At 36.0% G+C, this 20,397-nt stretch overlaps 1 protein-coding gene across 1 annotated transcript in view; it reads right to left on the bottom strand.

Annotated features, from left to right (window-relative positions):
* Window positions 1-20,397, bottom strand: part of GABBR2 (gamma-aminobutyric acid type B receptor subunit 2) — a 466,358-nt gene that overhangs the window by 187,382 nt on the left and 258,579 nt on the right. Inside the window, exon 8 of the mRNA XM_058831970.1 lies at window positions 9,493-9,553. Within this exon, the coding sequence (XP_058687953.1) occupies window positions 9,493-9,553 (61 nt within the window). The remainder of the gene's footprint in view (window positions 1-9,492; window positions 9,554-20,397) is intronic.

Below are 20,397 nucleotides of genomic sequence, written 5' to 3'. Positions count from 1 at the left end.
TTAGACAAAATTCAAATGATTTCTCCCAAATCTGTTAATTACATGTGCTCATTTTCTATTACATGATGACAGAATCAGAATTCTTTAATTTATGAACCAGGGTCTAGTGATGATATATATCAAAATAGATTAATTTTTCAAAAACTAAAATGTCAGCTTAGAGAAATAGGTGCCAACATAATGACGTCATGATCTTCTATGATTTGAAATTAAATAAACATTTGTAATGGCAGAAAAAAACCAAAAATATTATTAGGATGAAAAAAAGGGGACTAGTAAATTTGAAAAGCAACTTAGACTTTCTGTACCCTTAATAAGGTGCTAATACCTGGACTCAAGCTGCTTTTGTGCTCTCAAAGTTTTAGTGCAAATGCCTATATGAATTCTTCAGCATACAATTCACAACTGCCTTTGGTCACCTACACAGTGAATAAATCCATCTTCACTCTTTTTAAAAAATATTATTCATTTTTCATCTCCCTTATCTGTAAAAGATCAGAGTTGTTTTCTCACAACACTGTGATGATATTGTCTACCATCCCTGAAGTAGCTCCACGAAGGAAATTTTTGTCAAATATACTTTGTTATAAGATTCCACAGATTCACAGGTCTTTTAGACTTTATATGATTATCTTTGTAGCTTACAACAATACAAATTTAATATGCTGGCTTGGTGTACTACTCAACAATACTCTGTTTTGTCTGCTCAAATGGTAATGTCAAATCTATGTCCTTTCAGTGACCTAGATAAACTTCATTTTCTTCTTTTCCATTCATTAAGAATTAAACTTATTCTATTTCACGGTTCTGTATATCTTGAGGAAATATTTGAACTGCAAGTTAGGGATGATGTCATTGCAATAGACTGAATTCTCTATTAATTACACCAAATTAAATATTTTCCTATAATATATACCAGAATTTCATGGGTTCCTTGTAAGTCTTCTGAATCTTTTTATCCCCATGTAGTGTATTACAAATTTCTCCAAAGTAAAGCATCTCTCTGAGATGCCAAGGGGAGAAATGTGCCAGCACACAGCTCTGCAGAGAGCAGCAGCTCATGGTGGCCCCATAGCCCTCAAGAAAACCTCTGTCTCTCTTCAAAAGACAGCTAGGGCTGGGTGGTGACAGAGAAGGACAGCACTGTACATCACCTGAAATGGAACATCTGAACAAGTTTACTCTAGTGGAAGCAGGATTCTGAATGCCAATTGAAAAAAAATAATATATATATATATATATATATATATATATATATATAGTTTAAATTTCAGTGAAAGAGAGCTCTAAAGGAAAAACCTGATAATTCTTTTGGCTTCCTCTTGGACACCATTTCTTTTATGCTAATTTATGTTGACTTTTGGAGCTGGATACTTCAGTCTTTGGTAGAAATTAATTCTTGCAAAATTATTTTCCATTGCTTTTCAACTTTTTTTCTTTGCTGTTACATTTGGAGGTTAGTCTTTTTTCTTGGTAATTAAGACATCTCCTAAGACATTTTTTGCACAACACAGTGACAGAGACTTATCAGATCCTGCAAAACACTTTTGTCTCAGAGTACACTGAATGAACTGAAGGGGAATCCTATGAAAATGACAGCTTCTCCTATAATGCGTGTGCTTGTCCCAGTGGTAATTATTTGCACAGTTCAAACCGTCTCTCAATGGATGAACCTCTCTGTAAAGCACAGGCACAGAAACACAGTGATAAATAGCTTTTCCCTGCTCCTCACACGTGCCTGGGGGAAGACAATGAATGCAATTCTTCCCAGCAACCTATGCAACCATGTTGTAGCTTTGGGTGGCACAGAAGTACCCAGCTAGCCTGAAATTATTTGGCTTGAATGCCATGCTGGATAGCTGCAAAGCTGTGGCCTCCCATAGCTGTGCTCCCAATGGAAAGGTTACCCACCAAACCGCTGGTTTTGCCCCAGGGCAGATTTCCAGCTCAGTCTGCTTCATGTTATTGTTGCTACACTGCTTGCAGAACAGCAGTTGGCCTGTTTAAAGTTATCTCAGGTAAAACAAAACAAAACAAAACAAAACAAAACAAAACAGAACAAAACAAAACAGAACAGAACAAAACAAGCTGCCATGACGACCAGCAGCTGCACATCAGTGTCCCCTTCCAGTGTGTCCTCCCTGGCCTCGCAGTTTATATCCACACAATACAGCTTGCTCAAAATGAAGTGACTCAAGTAACTCCCCACGCTTAACCCCATTAATCTGTCTGTGTAAATAATTCCCTAAGACCCCAAACAATTTCTATAGCTCTTGTCTGTCCTTTCTCTAGCTTGACAGCACAAGTACACAACTTGGGTACCTGAATTTTAATGCACTTTTCCGTGTTTATGAAAACAAGCCAAAAGAACACAAACCACAACTCCTAATAAATAATGCCAACAGATTACAAGAGAAATAACTGGCATGGGGAGATACATTGCTGCTGGTAGGTATGAAACAGAACAGAAACTGAACAGGAAATGTTTCAAAAAAATCCTGACAATAAAAGGGGAAAACAGCTATAAACGCATATTAAATATAGTCTCCTTTATGGTTTCATCTGAAAGAGGACTGTTACAAAGGTGAGTGAAATACTGATAATACAATTACAGGTGATGTTCAGTGCTAGTGAGGCACAGCATAACATACAAGAGAAAATGAATATCTAGTATACAAATGCAGCTGTAGGTACTAAGTAATTAAGAGCATCCAGTAGGAGGCCTTGGACTTATTGTGGCTGTTTCTTTGAAAACATCAGTACTGTGCACACCAGTGGCCAAAGAGACAAAAAGAGGATGAATGTGGCAAGACAAAATATTGTGAAAGCAAGCAAAATAATGCAGAAAAGTCATTCAGAAATGTGAGTTATGGAGGTGGATGTTTCAGACCTGTGTGTGGCTCTCATCAAGTTCTCACAAAAAAAGAATATCAGGCAAGGTAGAGGCTTATTAGAATTATAGAACAGCTTTTATATGATAAAAAAACCCAACTAAATGGACGTCAAAGAGTTACATTTCTAAAGAGACCCATTGATAAGAGAGATCTGTAAAACATGAATGATGTGTAAGAAGTAAGACAGTTATTCACTCCTTATCACATCACAAGAAGCAGGATGTGCCCAGTGAAATTCTGAGACAGTCAATTTAAAACAAACAGATGGAAGGGCTTTAATCATTACATGCATAATAATTTTGTGAAGCTCATTGCCAGTAGATGTGTTGAAGGCCGAAAGTATAAATGGGTTCATGAAAGACATGACAAATTGATAGACAATAAATCCACATGCAGCAATTAAACCTTATGGTCCAAAGACACCCTCCAACTCAGTCAGGAAAACACTTACTTTTTGTATCTCAGAGTGTAAACCACACACCTGTTCTGACACAGATACCCACTCATAACACAGACTCATCATACACTTGGGAAACCCCAGCTTCAATTCACTTTCTGCCTGAGGAGAGCTGTAGTTTTCACCTCTTTGTGTTTATATATACAACTGGATAATGATTTTCACTATCTATCCTGCTAAATCCTTGTACAACATAGAAAAAAAAATCCAGACTGATAGATCAGAAGACAAAGGGTGAGTGGTCCTGACACCCATTAGCAGTTTTGATACTCACTTGGCTGAGGGATCAAAGGATTTACGTTTAAATAAATTGGATTTAAAGGAAAAAAGAAAAAAAACCAGAACACAGATCTGATGCTGGAAGAGCAATTATATTTTATGTGTCCTTTCTGGAAATAATCACAAGTCTAGGGTTTCATGCTATCCTATGTCTCCTACTAGAAACAATACAGAGAAGTACAACAAGTGGTAATAATAGCATAACATGGACAAGCATTTGTAAATAAAGTGCCAGAATCACACTATGGACACTGCAGAGGAACAACAGCTCCAGAAGAAATAGAGAGGTAGTAGAGAACTCAAGATGTAATAAAAGCCATGTGTCTGTCTCAAGGCACAACAACTACGTCTACAGCACCACAGGTGCCTGTTTAACTTGTTTTTCAAAACTTCCAAAGATAGAAATTTTATACATTTTCCAGAATTTAAATATCCTTTTCATTAAGAAGCTTTTCCTAACATTGACTCAAATCTCTACTCCTACTCAAATCTCTTAATTCTCAGCCAGACGATGAAGGCAGGACAAGAAACTGTTTTACCAGCAGATGTCATGCATTTTGACCCTCTTCTCTAAGCAACCTAGATATTTTGTTTTTTGTACTGAGGTATGTTATTAAACTTCTGTTTTCTCTACACATTTTTCTTAAATCAGCACTGGACACAGTAGTTAGCTATAGCCTTTTGGCACCAGGGAGATTAAAAGGATACCATTATTTTTACATCCCAGTGCAAAAATTTTCTTTTTTTACCTTTTCATGTTTTTGCTTATTCATGTGCATTCACCTGCTGTAATCTTTAGTTCTTTTTAAGTATGACTGTGGACTGGTGAATTGTTCTCCAGTTTGTATTTGTCTAGAAGTTTGCTCCTAATGTAGCACCAGACATTTAACCTAAAAAAACAGCATTCTTTTTTTTCTGATTACTTCTTCAAATTCTTAGTATTTGTTTGAATCCTTGTCTAGCCCCCCTTGTGCTTGCTGACTCTCCCAGAGACTATTGTGTGTTTTGATAATTATATATTCTATTTCATCTTTTTGATCAGTAATGTCAATATTCAATGACTCCAGATTTAAGGCACATGCTTTCAGAGTTCTATTTTAGTATACCTCTCCATATTGAAATGGGACTTTAAATCAGTTTTGTGGATGCTTTTATATTCATATAGATCACAGTCTAGTGAAAGGTGTCCCTGCCCATGGCTTGGGGGTTGTAGCTAGATGATCTTTAAGGTCCCTTAGGGTCCCTTTCAACTAAAACCATTTTATGATTCTGTGAATTGATCACTAAGCTAAAACAAACACTGGTCACTAAGGTATGGACAGTTACAATAAAATTACACTACTCATATGGAGATACAAATAGACTGGATATGGTAGAGCAAGAAGTTTACAAAATACACATTCACGTGATTACAGTCAAGATGTTCTCTTAGGATGTGTCAGAAATAAACTTTCTGACTTCTTCAGTAATTCCCTTTTTTGCCTGAAAAAAAAGCATATAGGTTTTGATGATATGGTGATCTTTTCCAGAAGGATCCAGATCAGAATTCTCTCCTCAGGATTAACAGTCTACAGTTTAATTTATGTCTTTATTACTCATTACATCACATTAGCAATTATTTAGTGATAATTACTAAAAAACTGCTCAAACAACAGAATTCTGAATTTCTTTATATGTTTTTTTCTTAAATTCATATCTAGATATTTGAAGGCATTCCTTAATCTTAAAAATATTAATATCTATAAGGAAATGTTATTCTGACTTTTTATTCTGACTTTTAAAATTTTTTGCAGAAGCAGTGAAATATGAATCCAATGATTTTGGATATCTCACAACAGTTTCCACATATGTGTGTGTATATATATCTACACACACATCTGAGTTTTCAGAATTCTTACTAAATATTTTCTATTAATTGGATTATATTCCTTCAACATTATCACTGAAAAAAAAATCCACAGGCTGGTTCTTTGGGTTATATACTGGACAGATGTTAAATATTAAAAAAATATTCAATGGCAATGAGTCTTATTATTTATATAAGCCTTTGTGGAAGCAAAAACCAACAGTAGTTAAGAATATGACAGACTTTTATTTAGAATAATATTTAGAATAAAATTTAAATATTAAAATAAATAAATAAATAAATTTAGGATAATAAAAGGAAACTTTTCCAGGGTTGGATTGATGCCCCTGGAGAACAAGTTATAGATGAACTGAGGATCCAGGAAAGCAACTCTGGATTCTTGACTACCTTCCTCTTGACTGCAGAGTAGACATTTGCTTTCCTACTTATTTTGAGTAAACTCAGAGAAGAATATCTGGGGCTTTTAATGTAGAAGTTCAGTAAGGCTTTTTCTGAGAGGACCAAAGGTGCTACGCTTGACAAGTCACGCTCTTCCTCTCACTTGGTGCGCAGATCAGCTTTCAACACTACCAAATGTCATACCCCAGTGCCTGGCTAAATGAGTTGAAACACTTAAATTGTTCCCAGAAAGACACAGCAGGTGATCACTTTCTTTTTCCAATACACAGTACCACAGACTTTCATTCCTCTCTACACAAAGCATGATTCCTGCACATTCCATTTGTATCTGTTTACAATTCTTTGATTTTCCTTTTTAACCTATTCCAACACAGATGTCTCTCAGGTTTTCTTTAATGCCTGGCAGAAATAGGAGTTGTCAGGATTCTTTTTCAGCCCTCAGTAGACAAAAGATTTTGACCATCTACTTCAACTACATGTCTGACTATGAGAAGAGTTCTTAAATTGCACTCATGGAAAAATTGCCATTCACTCAGAAGGATGCCAACTTTGAACATCAATTGGACATCGCAGCTAAATTAACAGTCTGCTCTTTATTTAGCAGTAAGGTAGGGGGAGAAAATGCTATTACGTGTACTTTGTATTCTCTGTTGCATAATAAATAATTCCTGGGAGGTATTCATGATCTATAAAGCAGCAAGCAGTTTGGTCACAGCTATCTCTGGCACCATCTGTTTGACCACTTGCAAAAGTAACAGACTGCACAGAAGCTGAAAAAGAGGCATGACTAGCATGAGTTTGGGAAAAACTGTATCTAGATCCAAAATTAAACCAGCTATTCAGAATTTCATCACAGTGTGTCAGCCATACTGCAGTTACCCCTTGAACCCTCACAGGCTGGTTTTCCCTTGCCGCTGGCAGATGTGACTGTCTGCTTTTTCCGTAGCCAAAATGTTTGCAGATAGTCTCATTAAAACAAAAGTTTCCAGCAAAGAACAGAAAATTTAGCTCCTGAGACTATCCTGCTGATTTTTCTACCCAAGCAAATGAGGAACAGACATTTTGGCCATATTCTCATATATTATTACCTATTTATCTGCTTTATTTTTCTGCATTGAATTATTTCAACTGGGAACAACAGTTTTCATTCAAATTGTTAAAGAAATTATAAAGCTGTGTAGATGAAAAAACTACTCTTGAAGTATGGGACACTAACACTGGTGATTCCTAATTATTATGTTTGGATAATAAGCTGCTAATACATTTAATATAAGCTATATTCATAATTACAACTAATCTTACAAAAGCATTTACAAGACATCTTTGATGTATGTGGCCTTTTTTCCTCAAAATCATCATGATATATATTAAAAAAAAAACCTTTAAGCAATGAGTTTTATATCTGTCTCATGCTTGATCACTCCTAACAGCTATAACAACAGAGGAAAAGCCCATTTACCATTTTAAGCACTGGACTTAATTAACTCCTTTACATTACTAGGAACTTTCCCAATAGTTCAAGAATTATTAAAAGTTAATGAGAATGTTTTGGAAAGTTTCCTAACCAATAAAGGATTCTTTTGAACAACTTAATAATGTCTACAATTATATCACAAGTACTGAATATAAAAGCATTAAACAAACACAATATCAATAAAAGAAGAATGGAAAAATCCTTGATAATATTTAGACTATCATTTATAGTTAAAAAATGAAAACTTTCATCTAAGATTTTATACTGCTCTTTATTTCAATTTCTCATACATTTTTGAACATTCTCTTTATTTCCAAAATGATTGAGAAACTAAATAAAACTTGAGACAAGCCTTAAGATGTGTTGACCAACTATTGCTTGCATGAGTAGAAATACAACCCTTCTCTGGTGTTCTCCATAGGATGCCTGAGATGTTTTTTTTTTCAGTTGGAAACCTTTGAGGATCAAAATACCAAGTATGTGCCTGAATCACTTCTGAAACAGTAATTTTGCAATTGCAAGGGATTTTAAAAGGGCGGCTGTCTCCTGTGTTTTTACTGCTCTAACAGTGTATTGGCTGATGGTAAAACCATTGGTGTTAAATAATATCTGATAAGAAACTGAAGATATTATAAAGAACCTTGGTTTGAATGGTTGGAGAAAAAAAAAATCAATATAAAATCAGCTATCCTGGACTTTTACTGCTCTTCTGGATTAGTTCAGAAGATATATATTGCACATCCCCGTGATCTCAAATAACATTCTTAATGTGCAGAGGGAACATTCCAAATTTCCTCCTTGCTCAGGTGTTCTCAGAGGGTACATGCCTTAAATAAAATGCATAAGAGCTCCTGCAGGCTTCTGAGGAATAAACACCTCTTGTAAAAATTTTCTCATTATTTTCTCATGTGCCTGTAAACACTGCTATTATGAAAAAAAAGTGGGGTGTGGGGGGAGAGAGGGAGGAAGAAGAGGAAGCAATCAATATTTATCATTAGTGTTGAGCAAGAATTCCTAAATTACATTACCATGAGATGATGTCTGCAAAGTTTTAGTGGGTCGAAATGCTTCCGGGAACATGAGTTAATAGCATCACTTTACAGTTGTGAAGGCAAGAATAATTCTGAAGATTGCTTCAGTAATTCAGAATGAGCAACAACAGAACCCCTCAAGTGCATTGCTGTTCATTAATAATAATGTCCATACAGCAGACAATTTCTGTTTAAAGAACGAGTCCTTGTAACTTGGTCAGCAGGATTATGTTTAAAGTGCTCTCCTGAAAATGAAGGGAGAGCAAGCTTCTCTCTCATGCATTGCATTGAAAAGAATTTGCCAGCTTACGACTACCCTCATGAGACCATCCAAATGCAATCATCTCCTGTTTTATCTCAGCCTAAGAAAAAACCACATGAATTGCATTCTATACATGCAGAAACAGCTACAACATGAGTCACCATTTCTGCAGAAACCTCTCCCAACAAGAGCCTCATCCTGGCTGCAAATGGCCCCTGACAAATCCCTACGGCTTCATTTGCGGTCTCTGCCGCTGAGACCATTCCCTGCAGGAGCAGCTCAGGCTGAGAGGATGCAGCAGGCTTGGTGAGCTGCGCTGTGGAGCATGTTGCCTCCAAGGGATGGGGTCAGCAGTTTGTGTCCTCTGCATGCTGAGGGACTGACTCCTGAAGCAACTTTTAGCAAGCAGTTGCAGAATGTCAAAAGTGAATCTTCAGAGAGCGCAAAAACTAACTTGAAAGAGCTCAACAACAAAAATCCTCTCTAAATTCCATTTCACATTCATTTTTAAGGAACAACTCTATTAAGAAATGGATACTTAGCTAACCAGTAGGGTTTTTTAAACAGCTACATGTTGCTATAGATCAGTAGTTTCTACAAATATGGGGATTATCATAAAGAAAAATTCTTGAAAATACCTCACAGCACTCGAGGTTCAGAACACAGCATTTTAAACAGGCAACAAAAACTTACTAAATTCCTTTCTGCATCTTCCAAGCAGTTCCTTTTCAAAATAATTGTACATATTTAAAACACCTTGAAACAAATGCAGCTGATACAAAAGTTTGAAACTGCATACATAATATAATGAAAATTGTTTGCAACCTACCTTGGAATTGTGTAAATTTGATGGTTCCCATCCTCTCTCCATTTCTGAAAACAACTTCACCCTAAATAAAATAAATAAACACCTTAAAATTTTATAAATCTCTCATAATATAGCTTTTCATTAACACTTTAATTTTCCATTGACTGTTAAAATGACCAAAGCAATGTTTAAACTCTGAAGATAGCAGATTCAAACATTCAAAATAACTTAAGAACACCTCCTTAAAGCCTTCTTCTACAGATTTCAAATGGCCTTAGAAAGTTGGCAAGTGTTACCACCCACTTTTCATTTCATGGAAATGGAAGCACAATAAAGCCAGTAACTTACTGAATTTCAGATGATGAGAGACATGCAAACAATTGATTTTCACTGTTTGGTTTATGAAGGATATGTAAAAACTTTCAAAGATCACATAAGAAAATAGTTTTCCACTTCATTCATCCATCATACAGTTCTCCAAATGGCTCTAGGCTATTTATCTTATCTTATATACTTATCCTACTAGATTATGTATACCAGTAGCTCCTATGGCTTGGTTTTGTACTATACCAACATCTGTGTCCTAGTATTCATTTTAATTGTAATGTCTTTAAGTCAGTGCTACCATTTGTGGTACTATACACTGCAGCTTCTCAATATAATGGTCATGTTTCATGCTGAAACCTCCTCACATATCCCTAGGAAATTACTCCCATCTTTTATCCCATCTTTCTGCATTAAATTAATAAAGATCTTGTTAAATTTCCTCCTTACTTCAGCTATTTCATGATTGAGTATGAAAGAAGAGGGTTTCATTCATTCATGGTAAGTATTTTTAATATTTTGAACCTGTAGTGGAGAGCTGAGTGCTGTCAAAATAGATTTCTGTTCTACTTCATCCTTGGTTTGGCTTATTAACACCATCTACATAAATCTTTGTTTTGGCAGACATCAGAGTAAAAGAAACCAAATGACAAACCTGTGAGGCTACAATACATTTCTCTGTGCCAGCCTGTCACTTTTTGGATAACCCTTTCTAGTCACTGAAGGGATGCACTGAAGGCCTCTGAAATACTGAAGTCAGGTCCCTACAGGAACAGCTCAACAGTTTTGTAGTACAGCACATTCACCTCCCCCCCATTTTCTGCAAGCCACAAAACACCATTTCTCTTTGATAAATAGAAGAAACCTTAAATAAGTGTAAGCCACATTGTGCTGAACTTTAAGAATCAAAAGCTCCAAACTCCTGGCTATTTTATAAAAAATAAGAATAATGTTTGAAGCAAAAATTTGATATAAATAAAATAAATAAAATATGTAATTTAATTTTATAAACTACAGCAATGTTAATAAGAAATAAGCCAATCAGTGTTTCAGAAACGTGTCTTCAGGAATTATGTCCTGATTTATGGCATGAGAAGTGAGCTATAATCTGATGACGTTCTACAGCTCACATCAAGCCATTTCTTTGCTGCTGAGATAACATGCCGTAAGATTTAGCTGGAGAGTTTTCTTCTTTACACTTGAGATTAATAAATTACTACAAGTTTTTCTTCTTTATTTAAAGTGGCAGATGTTTGAAAAATAGATATTACTAACACACATATTTAGATGCAATATTCCAAAAGCTAGTCTTAGCACTATTTTGTCCTTTCTTTTTATCTCACCACACACTCCAGCAAAAATGCCAGAAAAAACTGCAGTTTATGGTGTGACCCACCATAAAACCTAGATCTTATGAAATCCATGTGAACATAGCAATACCCAAAATCCTCTTTTAACTTCTATTGTTTAGGTGATGTTACATAGGCATATTTAGATATTGATTGGCAAAACGACCAGTGATTGTATAGAATTAAGGAAAATAATGGAAGTAATGTTAATACTAACTTCTTTAGAACATAATCATCATATTCAAAAATATTTCTTGATCAAATAAATATTTTATTTAAAGAGATGTAAAATAAAACCTCAGTCCTGAACAAGCATTTAAATCAACTGCACGAGTGAATAACTTAGAACAAAAAATTAGAAAAAGCCTCACATTATACTATATATTAAATAGTTAATTAGCAAAGATTTCCTCTTCCATTATGCACAGATCATTCCAATGGAGACCAACAGAAACCACACTGGTGTCTTGGCGCCTATTTAATTTTCTTCAATCTACCATCTACATTTTTTCCTTCTTTACGAGTTGTAAAAGTGAATGCCAGAGTAGATACCAATCTGCCCAGCTGATCTGCCCAACTTTGAGCTGTGGACAGGCATCTTCACACTAGCAATGACCCTTGAAGAGCTGATGGGAAGGAAATAGAAAGTTTGTGGGACTCCAGCAGGCAGAGACCTGAACAGAGAGTGGAAAAGGAGCTGGATGAGCTCAGTCTGGCCCTGCTGGACATTGCAGCTGGTGTGTACACAGAATTCCAATTTTTCTGGCCCAGATACATCCCTGTATTTGGGATTCATTGCAGCTGCATAACTCATCATACAACCTTTTAGAGGTGTACTTTATCTACCTATAAATCCACCTATAAGTATAAATAATACTTATTTATTACTTATTTACTTATAAGTACTTTATTACTATTACTTATATTTACTTATACCTATGGTACTATATATCCACCTATAAGTATAAATAATACTAGTCTCGCATTACAAGTTAGGTGACTAGAACAACAAAAATATAGGAGCTTATGCTGTAGGTTTTTTAGGTTTTTGTTTCTTTGGTTTTTGATACATCTCCGACCTGCTTCCCTCATTTTTTATTTTATTTTTTTTTTTTTAATTATTATATTTATTTTTTTCAATGACATCAAAAAGCTACAGTGCTTGAAAGTTCTTTACAAATCATGAAAACCAGACTGGACCAAACATTTCAACAGCATCAATCTCACACTTGCCACATACAAAGACATCATCTCCCTGTTTCTTCTGAGTACCTTCATTTTTTTTGTGCTCTGTTTTACAAACATAATATTGATTTGTGTACTTTGTTATACAGAGTAACTGTTTCATCCCTTAATAAAAACACATTTTCTACCCTCCTTGGATGTAGAGTCTTCCCTTTTATCTTAAGTCATTAGTCCTTTATTTGTGGTCAGAAGTCCACATGGTCCATTCACACTTACAAATTATTAGGGGACATTAGATTTATTTCAGACACATGGGAGTTCCACTGCCTTTATGGCAGTCATTTGTCTCTACTTGGAAGGAGCTGTATATTATGCTCCTGTATTTTTTCCTGCTGGTTAAAAAGTAGGTATCTTTGCTATATTTTAAACTTGTCATTAAGCTCTTTTTGAGCTACTGAGCACTAGCATTTATTAAAATATTCTTTGCATTATCTTTGACAGTATTATTATCCAGCTCTGGACAGAGGCCCACACCAAAGTTAGAATTCTTTCATTCTTCATGCACTGAAATCCACAGCCAGCACATTTTTTCATTCATATCTTTAGTTTTCTTCTTCAATCAAACCAGAGTTCATAAGTTTCTTAACTGCTCTCTCAGTCAGGGCCAAATCTGCACTTTGACCAACAATTAATTTATTAATTAAATAACACATTAAATTTTTATATTTTCTTCTGCAAAGTTTCTCAAATATAGTAAAAGGAGAACTAAGTGCATAGCATTTACTTCATGATTTTCAGTACTATCCCTACAACCAATATCACCTTTAGACCGTGTTTACTTCCTCCTTCAGCGGTCTTCCACCACATGGCACCGAACATCTATTTATTCAACTGTTTGTCATATACTCAGCCTATACTTGATATCTTATTGGTGATTTAAAATGTCATAAATATACATTCAAGCTAAATTAACAACACAGATACCCCTTCATCAGAGGAATGACCATGAGAACAATGACAAAAACACCATAGCTGGCAATTTAATTAAGTTTAATTAAATAAAATTAATTTTATTTAAATTTTAAAAAATTAAATAAAAATAGAAAATAAAAATTAAAAAAATAAAAATATAATTTAAAGAAAAAATAATTTTTTTTTTCAAAATTTAAATTAATTTAATTTAAATAAGACAGTTAAATACCACAGGACTTCTGTGCCCTGAGTGTCATCTGATGGGCCAATATATTTCAGGACACTGCTTCAGTTCCACTCCACTGCCCAGGAATCTGGGCTACTCTGGCCTATATAGAAGTCATCTCCTCATATAACAGTGTTGAAAGCCAGTGGCTTTCCATGAAATATCTGAGACTACACAGTCAAATCTGCTCCAACAGTGACAGTCAGTATTTTCCCAAAAATAAATTAACTCATTCAGTTTTGGGGTACTTGAGTGAGATATTTGATACCAAGTAAACAATCTTCATAAATGCACACAGAAATATATGAAAAGCAGTAAGATAACTATGACAACTGAAATACTGTTTTACATAATTTTATATATTCTTTATATATTTATGTAATATATAAAATTAAATCTGTCTCTTTAAGTTCTGTGACATCTGCTGAAATCAAGGTGCACTTCTGAACTTTTAGTTTCCTTATTGGACTATGTCCAATAAAAGTACAAGCCAAGGAGGGGGAAGCATCCCAGGATAGGAAACCTAAGAGTTCACTATCACCCAGGGGGCAGTTTACTGGTGCCTCACATTGCTCCCAGCTATACAGCTCTACACCTACCTGCTGGAAGCTTGGTAGCTCAGCACTCATCAGGCCCCTGTGTGAGCTCTAGTGGCCTACTAAACCAGCCAAATGCATTCAGTGGGATTTTTTTCTTTTTTTGGGTTTTGTTTTTTGGGTTTTTTATTGCTTTGGCAAGTAGGCGATATGTTGTTTCTCAATTGCTGAACCAGAGCCAGCACAAAAGAGCCCTGGAAGGATTCAGGTACTAGCAGAAGGAGGTAGGAGGAAGGGAGCAAGACACTCTCTGTTAGCCCCAGATCCTTTCAGAAGACTTTCTATATTTTCATGCAATGCACACAGCCTGCCACTCACTTGTTGCACTCAATTTACTCATTTGGGACTCCTTAGCTACTGACACACCTTCCCTGACACGCACAAAGCAGCAAGCTGGGATTCTGTGCCTCTTGGTTCTGCAACTTGCGGGCAGTGAAGAGCTACACACTGGAAATCATAGCCTCTTCCACCCTTCAAATTTCATGTCCAAGACAGTGATGCTTACAGAGAAAGGGAATATCATTTATTCTACCTAATAGGATTTTAGCTCTTCAAGTATAACCTCACTTCTGAAACAAAACAGCAAGCTTCCAGCTGAGGGCAGCTTGTGCACAACTCTTCTGGTTTCAACCTATTTACATCACTCATTCAGCTGCAGACAAAGAGCTAAGCACAGGAGATGTAAGCAGAGTGCAAGAGAGGATACCAAGGAGACAGCAGTGAAGGTGTAACACCCTGTGGGAAAAAGAAGCATCCATCATCTTTGGATAAACGAGAGGAGAGCAGAAGGCAGAGGGTGACAAAAATTAAAATGCTCCATCAAATCAACAATGCTCCTCAGGCCAAGATTTTATATCTTTAGACTGCTGTGGATAAAATGTTTCTAGAACATTTAATCAAAGCAGACTCACTGACTGCTGCTTTTCAAGCCTTGAGACTATTTTCAGAAAAAGATGTTTCCTTCAAAATTTTCAAGATTAAAGACTAAAATCTGAAATAGTTTACAATCCTTTGGGATGTCTCTTCCCTGTCTGTTTTCTCTCTTTATGACATTTTCCAAAAGCTTTGGGTAACTGAACACTGTTGTCTGGAGAGCAGCTGGGCAGCTCAAAGAGTAGGATGAAGCATAAAAGCCTGGTCTTGGCTAACATATTCTAAATGAAGCAATACCACCATTCTCATCTAAACAGAAACTGTTGTTCTAGCCATGTCAGCGTGGGCATAAAATAGCTGGAAAAAATGAACAGACTTATTTCCATACATTGAACATCCACCTGCACCATAGCAAGTATGCGGTGTTATCCTTAAAAAACCATACCCACAAACAAGTTAGTTTCCCAAACACAAAAACAATGGTTTTGGAGAAAAACAGCGTGGAAAAAGGAAGCTAAATTGTTGGAAGAGAATTGCTGAGAAAAAAAAAACAAACCTGGTAACCATGACAGTGATGGAAAAGATGAATGAAGGTTTGGCATTCACCAAATCCCTTAATATTGGAACTAGGAGGCACTCATCTATTAGGACTTTGGTCTAAAACAGAAAAATCAGTGATGTTTTTCACATTATTCCTTTGCACAGCAGGGAATGATCTTCTGAAATTTGCACTAAGTGAGGGTTACTTATATATTTGTTTCATTTAGAAACAGAGGACTGGGATGTGACCTAATCTACAGAACTCATGAGACACTTCATACATTCCCACGTAGCTTCTGTGAACTCTTGGTAGTCAGACAGGTAAATGGAAAATTATATCTCAGAGATAGGTCAGAGATCAGGAAATATTAATGACTTTTTAAATAGGTTACAGAAACTGCTCTCATATGAATGAAGTATGGGATAAGCAGATGTACAGGTTCACATCAGAGGCAATTTGGAAATAAAGAACACAAGAGAGAGGTACAGAAGTTCTTTTTTTTTTATTCTCCCCCATGGCAAAAACTGTTCTGGGCAAAAATATCCAGCAATTTTAATAAAAAAGGTGGGCTTTGTGTCTCATATTTGCCAATATCTTAGCATCAGATAATTCAAGTAGTCTGTGGCATTGCCCATTGTGTTCTGCTTTGGCACTTGTCTACCTTAAATGACTACAGAATAAGTAATAGTTTCTCAAAATAATAATAATAATAAATCCCTGGTATGTAAAATAATTTCTTTAGACTATAATTTCCCAAAACCAAGTTTCCTAAGAAAAAAGAAAAAGCTACTGTGCATCTCCTAATATCATGACAGCAAAGAGTTATATTCCACAGCTGGGCTGAAGAATATGAAGAAATGGAAAATGAAGATCAACACCGACAGTTTCAAATAAAGTATAACGTCTTTATGTACCTATTGTTCACATACATCCTCAGTCTAGGATTATATGGAAATACAAAGTACTGGAAGCCTTTCCACCATGGTTTCATCATGCTGCCACTACACTCCTTTCTAAGTAATGAGTTCCAGTCCATTCAGCCTCTTTTTCCAAGGAGAGGGGATTTTGTCATTTTGCCTATCTCCCCTCTCTAAGCCCCTGCTATAATTTTATTTATTTCCTGACAAAGGCATAACTGAAACATGGATGCCCTTGCTGTGCAGAAGGGTTCTCTATTTCTACCTAATATTTTGCTAGCTGATCTTTACCATATTTCAGGCAGAACTTCAGCTCTTTTTTTTTTTTTTTTTTTTTTTCCAGGAAAGTGAAGGAATCGAAAAGGGAACAGACAGAATATCTTTAGTTAAAATTTCCTCCTTCCATCTCATCAGCATCCTCTATCATCAGTTGTCACCGCATAAAAGTGTGCTGCTGGCAGCACAATGACATAAGCCCAGACTAAGCTGCTCCATTAGATTAGCATTTAGATGCATCTAAACAATTTTATACAGCAATGCTGAAATGAGACAGCACAATCATAGCATTTCTTTCAGCACAGCAAGCAAAGGCATCATTTACGAACATCTGAGCACTCCGTTTACACACAGAAGGAAGACTAAGGGAATAATATCCCTGACAAGGTACCAGCAATTCATAAGCACCTAAAAGGAGGGAGGAAAGGATGCTAGCCAGGAAATCATACATCAAACAGTATCAGACTTGCTGGCCATTTCAGCTGAAGAAAGATGAAACCTTTATGCTTTCTTACTCATTAATGTGCTTTTACACACTCACCTGGGCTTATGGCCAGCACAAGGCAAAGCAGTTAGATGCTCTTTTATTCTTTATATTATATATATTATAATATATATTATATATATTATAATATATATTATATATATATATTTATATTCTTTATATTCTATATAATTTTTACCCAGTGACTGAGTTTTTTGTGAGTCACCTCTGTCAGTGATAAGGTAAGCTCTATGTTCGACATCATTAGTGGTCTTAGGTTTAAAAGCATGGCAGGAAGGAAACTGAAATGAAACATATATACTTGAGAAGATATTTTGCAAGATTTTTACTGAGTACTTCAGAAACTAAATGACAGGCCCTGGAACAATGTGCAACAAATACTTTTAAGTCTGGTGATATATATAATATATAACAGTGCTGTTGGTATTTAGCCAATTTCCTGATCTATGGTTGGCCTCTGAAGCACAAGAAATGTAATTCATTTTCTCTTGACTTCCAGGAGTGTGTAAAAACATTGATGTAAACAACCTGTCTTTCAAGGTGGCAAGAGAAAAGGAAACAGTCTGAAGCACTGGGACTAGGAATTCAAGCCCTTCCCAGTGTGTATAAAAAAGTAAATATGAACTGCTGAGGTGATGTTCAGAATTGTTCTTACGAGGTTGAGTCCCTGATGATTTCAGTTTCTAGCTCTGTGTGTCTGCAGAAACAGGGTAACAGCACATTATCTACCACCACCACCACGTCTTTTTTCACCACTGCTTTTCTAAGATTGAATCAGAAGAGATGGCAAAAAGACTTTTAAGGACACTGCATTAAGCAGCAGTTCCATCTCTTCAACAGTGCAATTTCATATGATGTTCTGAAGTAATTTCTTCCATTTTCTTTAAACTACATTAATCTCAGCAGAGAGCAGAACCGCACAGTCTGCATTTGATTTGTTCTGATGATGACCCAAATGACTGCAGGACCAACAGCCTCCTCTCTATGCACCTCCTGCCCAGGCTCTGTCACACTGGCTGGACACAGAAGATTACTTTGTTTACTCTGTTCTTTCTAATGAGCAGGCAGCCTCTGTTGTTAACAAGAGAGCAGGCAGCCTCTTTAATAGCAAGGTCTTCATATCCAAAGTAGAACACGCTGGCATCACCCATGTGCGAGTTATGAGCACAGAATCTTCAGACTATTATCTTCCTAAGTGAGCAACTTTAATTCAAAACCACCTTAAAAAGAAAGGGGAATTTAAAAAATTTGCAAAGACCGGACAGCTTAACAAATCTAAGTATGTATACCTGTCAGTTGTGGATGATTCTCCCTACTGGGTAGAGAAAATACAAGAGCAGACTCATTCCCAGTGTTACACAGCTACTTTGCATCCGAAAATTCCCCTGCAGGGAGAAGTGTAAACTGACGCTGACCAGGGAAGACCGAGTAAGCTAAAAGGTGTTTTTTTTTGTAGTGGGCAGCCATCCAGATCTAGAACACTAACACTGATTTTCCCTCTTTTTATGCAGTACCAGCTCTTACACAGGAGCTCAAACAGTTTAATTTAATAATAATAATAAAATTTTTCTAGTGATTCCAGTATTTTTAACTTTTCTTCCACAAATCAACTAAGACAGTTCAAAGCACAAGGGAACTGACTGTCCAGGACATCAACTTTCTAATACATTTCCCAATAACCATCACTGAAATGGGTCCATTTTTCATTTCAGAATGAAACAACAATTTTTGTTCACATAAATTTACAGCAAGCTTCTAACAACCTTTTAATTTAGCCCAGTAGTGGTTTTGGCTTTACTTGACAATTGCCAGAATTGCTATGACATCTAAGATGTTTATTTCTGTAAAGCTAAAAAGCCAAGCCTAAGCTATTTCCAATCCTAGGACTCTCAGATTTACTTTTCTTTAAAATTTTAGATTTTGTCTATATTGCTATCAGAAAGGACTCCTGAAGACAGCTATGTTTGATGATAATGAAGTAGAAGTTTCATCCTCTTCCCTTTCTTCAGCACTGCATCCCTTCAGGTGATGCTTTCATCAGCATCAAATTCTGACTGAAATTTGCAGAAAAGAGAATTAGCATTGCTGAGCACACAGATTTGAACAGGCTTGGCAGTGGCATGAAGGAGATCTAACCAGCATATTCTTAATAATCCAATTCAGCCCTTTTCACTGTCCATTTTAATCCTTCAGGCTATCCTAACCTGTGCCAAAACCCTGAAGGGAGTCAGTAAGATATAACTGGCAGAGTTTTGACACTTTAAAGATTCTCTATTTATATGTGTGTAGCAGTCTTGGTGAGGAAAGATAGGAGGTTCTTTGTAGAATACTCAGATCTGAAGATGCTGAGGAGGCTCGGTATGATTTCTGAGTGGTCAGTGCCATATACCATTAGATCCTGCACAACATAGCAGCTTTCCAGCCAGCACAGGTCACAGATTTCGAAGGTGTAGCTCTCTTCAGGTTCCATAAAACGGTGCTTAGAGTACCGGTGTCACTCTTCCTACACTTTCAGAACACTAAAATTAAGGCTTACTGATACTTAAATACCTCCCCACTGTGATGGATGATTTTAAAAACTTTTGTGAAATACTTATTTGTTTTAAATACATTCTCTGCCTAAAATTAATTAAAAATTAATATCATACTAAAAATTTGAGGCATACCTAGTCACTTGATAGATAAACAGTGTATTTTCCATGAAATATTCCACTTGAAAACTGTTCATGACTCCCTATGGACATGATGATAGTGATGAAAACAAGACAGCAGATACCCTTTGTTACTCCTTAGGTCATACCAACTAATTTGGAGAAGTTAGTATGAAAGCAAGTGAATTCAAAGTGAGTCCTCTTTTTGGTTTTCTTCTAACTCAAGGTAAAGTCCAATTAATGCTATGAAATAGCTACAGACTAGCCATCTTCTTCCTGCCCATGCCCCCCAGCATTTCCACACCCAGGATGTTATCCATACCATGCCATGCAGACTAATTCATTGAATTAGCACCCAAGTAAATGAACTGGGAAATCTACATAGAAAATAAATATTTGTGTCAGTCTAAAAGTACAAGTAGGTTCCCAGACTACCAATCTTAGTCCAGCTTTCTCAGCTCAGACATCACTAAATTGCTTCAGGAGAAAAAAAAAAAAAATCAATCTCAAA

This window comes from Poecile atricapillus, chromosome 2 (genome assembly GCF_030490865.1).
Source record: "Poecile atricapillus isolate bPoeAtr1 chromosome 2, bPoeAtr1.hap1, whole genome shotgun sequence".
In the NCBI taxonomy this organism is placed as follows: domain Eukaryota; kingdom Metazoa; phylum Chordata; class Aves; order Passeriformes; family Paridae; genus Poecile; species Poecile atricapillus.
The sequence above is the reverse complement of the archived record's forward strand: the minus strand, read 5'-3'. Positions and strand labels throughout refer to the sequence as shown.